The following is a 13,273-nucleotide window of genomic DNA, read 5'->3' as shown; positions in this document are numbered from 1 at the left end:
TTCCTGACCCACAGTTCTCTCAACAGAAAATATAGCATATTTTCGCAATTTCTACTCTTTCTGTGATATCATTGTGAATTCAGTTAATATTCCAGTTCATTATAGCAGAAATGTGGTTCACGTATTCCGCCAACAAGATATTTTCAATGTTCTGTGATTGGCAGACATTTAATGCTTCAACATTTTCTAAATTGTTGAAAGATCTATCTTTTATGTGTGTAGACATGATATTCTCCTACAATACTAAGAGCTCTGTAATGCGTGATATTCAAGGTACTAACTAAATGAAAAAAAAAAAAAAAAAAAAAAAAAAGTTGACAAAAGCCCAGTTTTGAGTAAACTTTTAAAATGCGTTAAAATATGCATGTCAATGCACTATTGTCTATCAGAAATCAAAGTTCGTTTATCTGAGTGGTGTGTCATGGTATTTGAAAATTGAAGCATTTCGTTGGCTTATTCTTGTGAATATTGACGAGCATTATTCTCTGGGATTATTACTTGACCTGCCTGCCATTTGTTCCTTATGTATTTTTTTTTATAGTGTGCAGGAAAAATATATCTTCATAATTTTAAAGTCAGAATTATTAATAGCTTTGTACAGTCTGCAATTTGGACCCAAGAGAAACGGGAATGGAGAATGGCGAAACTTCACAACGAGGAACTACATAATTTATACGGTTTACCAAACATTGTTAGGTCATCAAGTCTAGGAGGCTTAGGTGGGCAGGCCATGTAGCTAGGATGGAAGAAAGTAGAAACGCTTTCAAAGTCTTGACTGGAAGACCAATCGAAAAACGACCATTAGGAAGACTTAGGTGCAGATGGGAGGATAATATTAAGATGGATCTCGCAGGGATAGAAATACAAAGTAGAAATTTGATCTAGTCGGCTAAGGATAGAAGTCAATGGAGAGCTTATGTGAACGGGGCATTGAACCTCCAGGTTCCATAAGCCATAGAGTTAGTTTGTACAGTCCGCAAGAAAAAAAAAAAAAAAAAAAAAAAAAAACCTGCAACATGAGCATGTAATTTTATTATGAAACTATGCCTAACAGCGCAGGGAATCAACATAACGTGTAAGTGGCACGAATCACGCCAGGAGAAACCTCGGCGTCCTTCCCTGCACACTTATTTTGGAGCAAAAGTCTTCGTCGTTTCACAATAAACTTACATGCTCATGTTGTAGGTTTTTTGCTGAGAACTGTACGTCTAACTTATCTATAAAATGCGATAACACTGAATGTAAGGTTCTCCCATCTTTCATTATTAAAATAACAGTATTTCCATATCTATGGACATGAAAGTAAATAGAGGTTGTGAGATGTTCATTTTCACCATTTCCTTTATGGGCCATTCCATCGTCACGGGCAGGACATTTACATTACATCATTGATGCTTTAAATTTGTATATTTCTAAAAGTACAAGATAAATTCTGCTAATGTATGATATATGAGCAGTACAGACTTAGGAGTATATGCAGCTGATGTTTTTAGTTTTTTTTTTTTTCTGTTTAGAGTAGAAAATATTAACTCCTAAACGTCTGTCACGGGCGGGGACAAAAACGAGAAGTGACTTTCGACACACCAAGTGAATGTTACAAAACTTTGTGAATTCTTAGCTCAAAATGTTTTTATTTAAACGGAAATGTATAAATGATGAAATTTTCCAACAAACTTCACATAAGAGAAATTTGCCAAATATTTGTATTAATAAAAATACTAAACTTTACTCTGTCACGGGCAGGACACCGTGTGAATCAGCACACAAAATCTCAATAAGAATGATTTCAAAAATGAAATAAAATCTAAAATAACTCAATTTCTGCTGTTCTTTATAGCATTGCACTCAAATAATTCTATTTACTTTACTTGAGGCTCGCTTTTATCACGCAAAATTAATAATACGTAGTGCACTTATTTCTCACCACCTACTCTTTAGGAAACGTTTTTGCTTGACCATTTACACCCATCTTGTAGGAAACTTCGTACAAAACACTGTGTCTAACAGTATATAAAATAGGAGCTGTATCCAGTGCCGTGTCGTGGAAAATCAGCGCCCGGGGCGAGAGTATACGACGGCGCCCTTTAAATATGAATGAAGTCGGCAGGCCAGCCGCAAAGCGCTACCATGGTTGGCGCGAAGCGTGAGAAAATTTTCAAAAAATAAACCCGGCTTTTCCTTTATGTTGAGCACTTTTTAATACGTTTTTTCCTTCTATTATATATATATATATATCTTCTTTTTCTTCCCGAATTTTGCGTCCCCTTTCTTTGACGCCCTGGGCCGTCGCCCCGCTCCTTCCCCCCACGGCACGGCACTGCTGGTATCAGAGATTATTTCATCAAAATGCACGTAAGACACATCTTCAACAGTCCTGAAAATTTTACCGCAATCGCTGACGGTCTTCATACAAATTACCCTCTTCTTCACCCTCTTCCACTGGGCTTTGTACGATAGTTGCATGCCCGTATATTCTCTTTTTCTGTCCGCTAGAGAAAAATTCCACTAACAAATATGTTTCTTGTGTTATATCTTCAACAGCTGGCCTAACACTAGCCTTGTTACCATCTAAACCTAAGTCGTCCCTCAGGATAGCTTCATAGCTTTCGGAATCATCATTTTCAGAATCTAAATAAACGTCTGTTAGGAATTTAAAGATTTGACAGGGATGAAACTCTGATTTAAAAGTTCGACGAAGGACCAACTTTTCTCTGTCAAATTGCAGGAAAAAAAGTGTTTTGATTGGATTCATTCTATTGACAGAGCATTTTCCCGTCTTTTATTCTAAAAGTCTTTGTTTTCTTCAATTTCTGCTGATGATAAAACGAGCTGCTACGAAACCAGCAGTACATTCTACAATTACTTTCTTTTGTTTCACGAAGTTCCATACTGGCCTTTTTGTAGCCTATGTACTCCAATCCCATCCACTGCTCCCTTGAAACCAACAAAAAGGTGACGCTAATGATAATATTTATATGGCATTTGTTTTAAGTTAACACATCGTACTGATAGTAATATATAATCCTCTATTTAAGTAAATAATGTTCATGCTTAGAAAAACGTTATTTTAGTACACATGGAATCATTTTCTATAATAAATAACCAATGTACGCACACATTCCCACCAGTGGCATGCCCACTGTCACGGGCAGGACAAGTTTTTAAATTGAAATAAATTGAAATATATTAGTAGCATTAGTCCAAAATTTTGTGAGCGTGAAATGCACGTGCAAATTGATACTTTACTACGTACAAACCACATTCTCAAATTTAGTAATTCACTACAACTACTTTTAGTATTTTTTTGGCACGGGCAGGGCATTCAAGTTGACGTTTGTATCTTTAATGATATTATAAACAATTTTTATCCTGTAAACACTTTTTCAACTGCAGCTTGTAGAAAAAAGAAGCATCTTGAACAGCTCGAAGTTACTACAGCCGAACATGCACAATATAACGTAAAATGTTGCCGATAACAAGAATAAAAAATTTCGTCCCAGCTGACATGTTACAAATTCACAATTCAGACTTAAAATTTTACGTGAATTCTACGTATAAATAAGTTTTTCGTTGTGAGAAAGTAAATTTCGTTATATTTTCTTCATATATATGTAAAAATGTATTGGTTTTGACATTTTTTGAAAATTTGGGTTCAGGCTCACTTTCGCGTGGGATGGCCCTTATATATTTTACCTACCTATTCTTTTTAGAATTTAAGATCATATTGACTTAAAAATAAACTGCTGATGCTATTATGTGTTACATTAAAAAACAGAGATTTTAATTTATAATGCAATAAAAAAAAGAATTGTACAAGTTATCATATTCATAGGTGTGTAGGTGCCTTCTTCTGTGCATTCAATAGTTTACAGAATCCTGAGTATTGTGATTAAGATCCTAAAAGACGTTTGACAATGGATTTAGGTCTTATTTATTAAAATTATTCTTACTAATATACCAGACTTTCGTTCATAATTTTATTTTTGTAAGTTGCCGAATGATTATAGAAAATATGTAATTTGTAGACTTCCGTAGTTTTTCGTTATTATTATTATTATTATTATTATTATTATTATTATTATTATTATTATTATTATTATTATTATTATTATTATTATTATTATTATTATTTCATGTATTTATTTTGTAAATTAAATATGTCTACTATTACGAATTTCACTATATTTAGTGAGCTGATTAAACGTTTTTTTTTTTAATAGACCTACAAAGTTTTCAGCAAAAGACTGTTAGCAATGTGTTTTATAGAATTGTTGCAGAGATTTAAGAACCTACATAATATGTTTTATGTTTTTAACTTATAGATCATAAGAATGTGTTTCCGCAAAATACAATATCATATTTGAGCAGCAGTTAATATTTAGCGAAATACTTACTGTTGAAGGATTTAGAATTATCTCACTGTGTAATGACCTTAACATAAAACAAGTGTGTCTTAGTTAATGCTCTGTTGTTTTATTTCAGCAATATTTCTTAAATGTTTCCGAGACTCAGATTGATGAACTGCTAGACAAATTGGAAAATATTGATAATGCAGTAAGGAAGCTTAGAAGAATTTCAGAATCGGTTCTGGATAACCGGAGTGAGAATAATGCACTGGGTGGTAGTGTGAATGGTAGTTCTGTCGGAAGTATTTCTGCCGAAGTAAGCAATTATGTTAATATTTATATTTCTGAGGTTAATTCTAAAAATCTGTTTTTAAAGGTTGGATTAGTTCCCTATATATTCTGAATAAACTGCAGTGTTTTTCTAAACAAGAAGTTGAATGTAAAGAACTGCACTTCTCAGATTTTTTTTTTTCAACTTGTCATTGCCAAAACTACCCCAAATGAACATAGTCTTCTCCCCCTGAGACGAAAGACAGGACTGTTATCAACGCCATTCTGAAGGCAGAGAGAGTGATTATTACCTGATTTCTCGAGTGAAATAGTCAATATAACAAATGTCCTCCAAGCCTCCCTCCTTAAAACGGAAATTCTCAAAAACGCTGGTATCATCTTATTTTTAATAAATCGTTTATAGGTTTTACACCGAGTTTCGTGAAATACTACATTTTTTTTTTATAAGTATTTGAGCTTCTTCCATCACCCTTCTGGAAAAGTAATGTAAAGAAACTTAAGATAGGCTATGATCCAATCGTATACCAAAAATAATCAAAATCGGTCCAGTAGTCTATAGAGCGTCCCACTCTTAGATTGCAGTACAGAGTAAATGGAGCGCGCTGTTGCCACATTTCTTCCGCCGTATGTTTTCTTTCGAAGAAGGAACAAGAAAGAAAGAGCGATGAGTCTGTAAATAAATCCTTCTTAAATTCATATATTTTCAACTCTTTTGTCATTCCAATCGCGCAAATTCATTTAGAACGGCGAATTGGAGGGTACGAAATGACAGTCTAGCAATTCTGTGTTAGTTTTTTTTTTTTTTTTTTTAATGATGGTTTATAAATCGTTGCAATAAAATTTTGATGGAAGCAATACGAAATCGAGAGAACATATGAAACGAATAGAAAACATATGATTGAAATAAATGGCAGGCTAAACAGTTCTAAACAGAAATTTCCTGCACCGATTGTGCGGAAAACTAAGGAATAGCAATGGGTAAGATACTGCTACTGAAGTTGGATAAGAGTGAAAACTGGAGTAGGGTGATAGTGATAAGTGACGAGAAAATGTGACGTACGAGAACGCTCATTCGTCTGTGTACGCAAAATATCCGCTAATCCAATTCTGTTTGTCAAACAAGTTACATAATAAAGTATATTGTGAAGACAGCTTCTCCCCACTTCCGATGTTTAAGACTGTATCATGAAGGTCGTGCTAGAGGGTATGGTGGCAGGAAAAAGAGGGAGGAGACGAATTACTGGACGATATCAAAATAGAAAAATCATGCGTGAAGACGAAAAAGTTAACCGAAGACCGTGGATCATGGAAGCTTCTGAGTTGCAGCAAGTGGTCTGCCAATAAAATATGATGATGATGATGATGATGATGACATATGCAATGGTGAATAGGAACTGAACCTCCTAATTTCTATACTCACTTCTGACACCTCACACACACAATATCAGTCTGGAAACAGAAGAAGAATTAAAATAAACCCCATTATATCCGTTCTAAACAAACGCGCAAGTTGTGACTTTAAATCACGTATAGTGACAGCCAACAAGATACAAATCATTGGGCGAGGAAACAAAACCAAACAGAATTATCAAACCCTGCTTCCTAAAGAAGCATGAGGGGGGAAGAAGAATAAAGAGGCCTTTCATTCTGCTTTGTGAGCTCATAAAGTTATTTGTTATGAACGCTTTTGTCATATTCATCTGTGTATTCAAAGTAAATAAGAGAAGTGGAATTGCAAACGAAACCAACTTTTATTGTCAAAATTGTCAGCATCTGAAACAGCATTAAGGACTACATGCGAACCATAATGAATCAATTACAAAACTAATAGCTTTTTATCACCAGGAATGAGGAGATTTATTATTAATAGATATTTGTCATATTATATCTATATCTATATCTATCTATCTATCTATATATCTATCTATCTATCTATCTATATATATATATATATATATATATATATATATATATATATATATATATATGTGTGTGTGTGTGTGTGTGTGTGTACGTGCTTGCGTGCGTGCAACTCAAGGAAAACAAGCAAAGTAAGTAGTGGAACGTAAGATTGAGTGGAGTTGACGCAATGTTTATCGTAGGTGAGGTCCAGGATTCGATTTTGCGAATATGCTTCCGTTAAGCAGTAGATTCGTGCTCACATAGCATCAACAGTAAACACTCATCGGTATAGCACAATACTCTACATCAGTAACTTTAAAACAAACATTATAAAGAAAATAACATTGGCAAGATTTGTCACTGCCTTTCTTCTGGTCAGATGCCCGCGCTTTGGAAAGTTGACTCTTAACACTAAAAGTCATAAAACCTAAATAAAGAAAGATATCGACCTGCAATTTGTTTTAAAAATAACTTCAATCCTTTCTCAATATTTTTCTCGCTTTGCACCCCCATCTAACCTGAAAAATAAAATAATCTGAAAAATTGGGAGACGGGATTAGTTTCTCACTAGTCAACTTTTTAGATATTGCATTGCAATAGTATACGCACTTTCTCTTACATTTTATTTTTTATTTTAAAATTCAAAAAGTTTTCTTGAATGCAAACTTTTCCAACATTGGCACCAAATATGGTGTTAATAGCTGTATAAGTTTCAATGTTGTATCTCTTAGAGTTCCGAACTTATGACGTGATATATTTAACGCGACGTTAGAATTTGCCGTCAGCAAGATTTCACTCTTTCAATGTGTTTCAATACTTGAAAATTCTTCTCGATGTGAGAAAAACAGATTATTTGATAGAGAATGCAATGTCCTACAATAATTTATTCATACCTAGTAAAAGAAACTATTTCTAAAATTCAGGCTAAGTTTGGCAACAATGGGCATAAGGAAAAGCATTGCCATTTACTCCTGTACTGCAATCTAAGGGTGGGACGCTCTATAGAAGAAGTTAGTCATCAAACATTTTTTATTTCATTTTATATATATATATAGGTTTGGAATACCAACCACACTTATTCTCTCTCCTTTATATGTATAAGGGACCTGGATAAAAATATTCTAGTATTATTGCTATAATTCTTACCTGGCTTTATTATCAGAATAAATATCAATTAATTGTTTAATTATAATCGGCTGCCATGCCCATGACATTTTGCTACACATGTGGAAGACGTCACACACAGACAGAATCTCCATCTTCGTTACAGGGATGTTCTGCAGAACACGCCGTATGTCACCAATAACTTCCCGAGTGTTATAAAATTTCCCGCGAAGTTGCTCATTTATCTTGGTGAAAAGATCGTAATCACACGGAATTATATCTTCGTAATATGACGTGTTCGAATACCTCCCATTGCCAATTACACATTGGAGGTTGTTTCGCAGGGTAATGGGGGTCATTGTCAGCAAGTGAAGTTGCAAGAAATTGTAGTACTAGACTACATCGATGACTACATGTGACGTACAGAATAGTACAGGACTACCCCATGACTGACGTATGGCACAAACAATAAACATCATCTTCACATCATCGCTTTGCACAGGATCCATTGTTCTTGGACGAGGAGATTTGGAATATTTCCACCCATTAGATTTTTTCTTCAAGCGTGGTTTATCCGAGTGAGCCCAGTTTTCATCCATAGTGACGCTTCGTCTAAAGAAGTTGTTACTTTCTCTTACGAATGCAGCAAATCCTCTGAAAAAAAAAGTACCACGGTTATGCAATTTAGGCTAAGGGAGACGGATGATTAATGAAAATGAAATATTGTGGAATTGAATTTTTGTGCTCTCCCACCGGGAATCGAACCTGGGCCACATGCTCCAAAGGCACTTGCGTTAGGCACTAGCCTAACAGAGAGGGGAAGTCTTCTGCAATGGCAGAGGTTGTTATTTTTACCACCTCGCTGATTTGATGGGATGCCCGCTGCGCTGCAACCATAGGCGCCGACTTGAAGAAAATATTGGGGGGGGGGGTCCAAACAATTAATAAATATATAATCATATTCAGCTGTTTGATAAAGGCCCCCTTTCCTCTCCCACCTCTCGGTTCACTACTCCGTTGCGAAATTGGTGACCTAAGTCAAATTCGCTTAAAGGCATTAAAACAAATTCAAGTTCAAAATTTGAGAACTTCACTGCAACTTTGCGCAACACATTGATCTTTACTTTTCATATTAGTGCTGCCAGTGTGTTGGTTGAAACTTCAGCGCCCTATTAAAAACATCGTTTTGAAAACGGCATTTTCTATCGAATAAGAAGGCTGTTCCTAATATTGAATTAAAGACATGGCGAAGTTTACGATAGAAATTATTGCTCCTCCTCGCTAATTCTTCCTCGACTGGATTATATTGGGGGGAGGACCCCACCTTTAAATATTGGGGGGTGCCAAAAGTGTCCTGCCCACCCACTCAAAGTCGGCGCCTATGGCTGCAACATAGAATGCTGAGCACGGTTTTGTGACTTACACCTACTTCCGCGATTGACAGTGAAAATCGCATAGGTCATTGGTTATCCATCTATAGGAGAGAAGAAAGAAGCTAAATTCTGAAGCTGTCAGTTTGGGGCCATCCTGAACAGCATGCTTGCCTTCCCGAAAACACTTCCACCTATCGCGCCACTTTTTGATTTCTCGCACTTCAATTTTGATCTACACATGTCTCATTATAACTCTTGAAGTCTCGTTAGGACACGTAAAATCTTTACCTCTGCTTCACAACACTGCAGTATTTGACTAAATAAGACACAAGGAGAAAATATGAAAAGAAATAAAGGAGAAAAAAATGAAAGTAAATCGTCCTCTCATACTTTTCTATACAACATTGTACGAACATTAATACAAAATATCTTTCCTATTTTTGTTCCACAACTCTAATGAGAGATGAAGAGTCGAACCTTTTTATTATTTGTGAATTTTGGTGTGAAGTTTTTGTTTTTAATTTTTTAAATTTTATTTATAGCGAGTCATAATGTTAGACATAATTAGGTATCCAGGCATAATGGTTTTCGAAAAATCACCTTAATCAAAGTATAGAATTCCGTAAAATTAATACAAACTTAAAATTTGCTAATTAATATTTAACATCATAAGTGGATCAACACTTACGGCCCTGAAACCTTCTGGAGTATACATATGAGAATCTTGACGTTCATAGCGGTAAAATAAATATTTTTTGATATTTTCGAAATCATCCTTTTTGAAATAGCTTAGAATGCAGGACTTATTAGTAGTTATTGAGGTCAAGATTAAACTTGTCACTAATATCGGCTCCATGGAAAAAGGATAATTTTTTTTAATGCAAAACTGTTATCATTTTTATCAGTAATAGTTTTGTTGGGCTTGTATGGAAACATCTTACCTATATTGTTACCCTATATTGACAACCCAGCTGTAGGAATAATTATAACATATCGCTGCTAAAAGTTAAATTTTGCATATATATATACATATATATATATATATATATATATAGAGAGAGAGAGAGAGAGAAAGAATATACTAAATTATGTTTTTTACAGTATCACAAAGTTTAATGGAAATTGAATTGAATGGATGAACGGTATTTTTTCAAGATATGGCGTGAATAATTCACTTGTAGTTTGGAACTACATAGCTTGATTTATTCATAAAACTAGGAATATGAGTGGTCCATGGGCGCCATTTTTAGAACACCTGATATATATATATATATATATATATATATATATATATATATATATATATATATCAATCAAATAGACAATTAGAGCATTAGCAATCAAATAGAGCATTATTCTTTTGTCTAGAGTGATTCATAATGATTTTTTTCTTTGGGCGTACCAAGAATTGACAAGAAATTTTGAGAACAAGTATAGATATATACATGTATATGAAGAACAGTGATAAGTCTATTACGTTATTAAAACAAATAAGTCGAATTATTATCACATTATATATATATATATATATATATGTATGTATCATTTCAGTAGTATATACTAAAAATAATATCAAAGTATATCAATAAAATGTAGATTAAAATATTAGCTAATTTTTTATTGTTAAATATATGCACAGAGTTGTTTTCATATTTTTTATGTATAAATAACACATATTTTTGCCCTATTTAACTGCTCACTAATTTTAGCACTGTAAATAAATATTTATTATTGCATTATTATAAGAATTTATAATTTAACGCTTAAAACTATATATTTATTTCATATCTTAAATAGGTGGCATCTGAATGCAGTGAAGAGATCCAGAATTCATCATTTGTAGCAGCACCATCATCCGTAGCGGCTGGAATTCCCGATGTCAACAAATTACTTGAAAAGGACATAATGACCGAGGAAGAATATAATGAAATTCTTATTCGTGCTAGTAATTCGCGACGAAGCCCAACACGTTATCTTCAGACTCAAATACAAAACAAGAAAGACTCTTGTGATTCCGATATAAGGAAGTTGCAACTAGTCGACAACACACAAGAAAAAGATCTGACTGAAAATTCGACGCTAGCCGACTCGATTAATTTTCCTACACGAACACACATGAAGCAGTCATTTGAGAGTATTTATTCTGGTACGGACACGAATATGCTACGATCTCGAAGATTATGGAGATCTAAATCAAGAGGTAAAGGAAGAGGAGAGCTGCAGTTAGAATTAAATCTGTCTGATGGTGTCGAGGAATTTTAAATATTCTTCCGTCACATAGCAACATTTAATGATTGTTGTGTCTATATACATATAAAACTTTTTTATTTGTTACATATTACACTATATACCAAGAATGATTCTTCATAGAGACTGCTTTTCTCATTGTTTCAGTTTTTTTGGACAAAGATTGGTTAGATGTAATTGTTCTTTGTAATGTAGAAGGTCAATTAACAGTGGCAATTATTATGTATATTTAAGATATACTTAATTACCATTTTGACTTAAAATATGTTTAGTACTTACTTGATGAAATTACTGTTTGACTTAATTACTATTTTGACTTAAAATGTGTTTAGTACTTACTCGATGAAATTACTGTTTGCCTTAATTACTATTTTGACTTAAAATGTGTTTAGTACGTACTCGATGAAATTACTGTTTGACGTAATTACTATTTTGACTTAAAATACTACGTATGTTTAGTATTTACTCGCTGAAATCACTGTTTCTTAAACTTGCCTAATTGGAATATCAGTTATTTTAATCAGTCAGTGTACAGAATACAGAAGTATTATTTATCTTTCTTTTTAACGTACAATGTACTTGTCAGACCGAATTAGAGCATGTGTGTATTAATCTTTATGTTAGTGTAAGAACATTACTAAAACATGTTAATATAATTGTACCGTGATTATTATTGCAACGATTTACTTGTGAGTATTTGTTTATATTTTCTCTGATAATAGTTCAACATATCAAACTGTTTTGCTTATTTGTGTAATAAGAAAGCTTTTAGAATCAGTGCCAAAAGTTCTTTAACAACAATGTGTAAGAAGCAAGCTAGAATAGTATATTTTCTTAATTTCTGCTAGGAAAGGAGAACGAACCATTTTTATGAAGGTAGAGTGGTACTAAATACAATAATATGTTTTTAAGTATAACAATTTTATGAAAGTAATATGTTACTGAAGATAATGGGTAATTGGTAAGAATTTAACATTTCATTATTTTGATAGAATTGTAACATTACTTTCAATAAAGAACAACTATAAGAATAACATAAACAATGATTTTTTCAGTAAAGATTTCGCATATTTAGTGTAGAAATTGTAAACTATTTGACGTAAGTTCAGTTTCTATGTTTGTAATATTGAAGTATCTAACTGAAATCAAGTGACTGTCTTAAAGAAAATAGATTTTGTCGATATACTGTATATCGAACAGAAGTAAGGTAACTGAATATTGTCCAACTGAAAAATTTATTTTTTTTTACTTTATTAAAAGTTTTTACAGATGCATCGTCTAATTCGTGATTCTTTCTTGTGGTAGATCATTTTTTTAAATTTAATCTAAAATAAATATAATTATCACCTCAGATCGTCGATCTGTATAACTAATTTGAATATTCAACTTGATAGGTTATTTGAAATTATTTTTGGTGAAACATGGTAATTTGGTAACAATAATAGAACAGAACTGGAGTTGACTTAAGTTTCTTGGTAATTTGGTAATAATAATAGAACAGAACTGGAGTTGACTTAAGCTTCTATTAGACTTATATATGACAATACTAATATAGGAGGTATAGTGTACCTAATATGCGAAATGTCTTAACATATTTCATTAAAAGTTTCGGTAGAACTGTAGTAATTCACATTAGTTAAACTGAAAACAATCCGGACAAAGTGAGAGAAAAATCAGTACTGTACTAAAATGATATTAACTTTTGTAATAAAGATACATTTTATAATTGATAATGTAGTCGAACGATATTTTGGTTTTTAAATTTTAAAAAAATACATATTGTATAATAAATTTATTTTCAAACTATTTCAACGGTTAATTATTTAGTATAAAACAATTTAAATTTTTTGTATACGTTCGCGATAAATGCAGTTCCTTATGCGGACGAAGCGGAAGATGCTATGTTTTGGAAGGCAGGGATGAATTCGAAAATGCAGTTATCTGCAGAGTATCCAATCTTATGGTTGATTTTCAAGGATAAGAAAAAGAAATGAATTAACAAAAGAGATC

At 33.1% G+C, this 13,273-nt stretch overlaps 1 protein-coding gene across 1 annotated transcript in view; it reads left to right on the top strand.

Annotated features, from left to right (window-relative positions):
- LOC145671158 (uncharacterized) overlaps positions 1–13,069 on the top strand; it is a 2,642,835-nt gene extending 2,629,766 nt beyond the window's left edge. The window contains exons 32-33 of the mRNA XM_081739993.1: positions 4,483–4,662; positions 10,814–13,069. Of these exons, the coding sequence (XP_081596119.1) occupies positions 4,483–4,662; positions 10,814–11,278 (645 nt within the window). The 3' untranslated portion in view covers positions 11,279–13,069. The remainder of the gene's footprint in view (positions 1–4,482; positions 4,663–10,813) is intronic.
- The last annotated feature ends 204 nt before the right edge of the window (positions 13,070–13,273 follow it).

This window comes from Thermobia domestica, chromosome 15 (genome assembly GCF_964235325.1).
Source record: "Thermobia domestica chromosome 15, izTheDome1.hap1.1, whole genome shotgun sequence".
In the NCBI taxonomy this organism is placed as follows: Eukaryota; Metazoa; Arthropoda; class Insecta; order Zygentoma; family Lepismatidae; genus Thermobia; species Thermobia domestica.
This window is presented reverse-complemented; position numbering and strand designations above follow the sequence as displayed.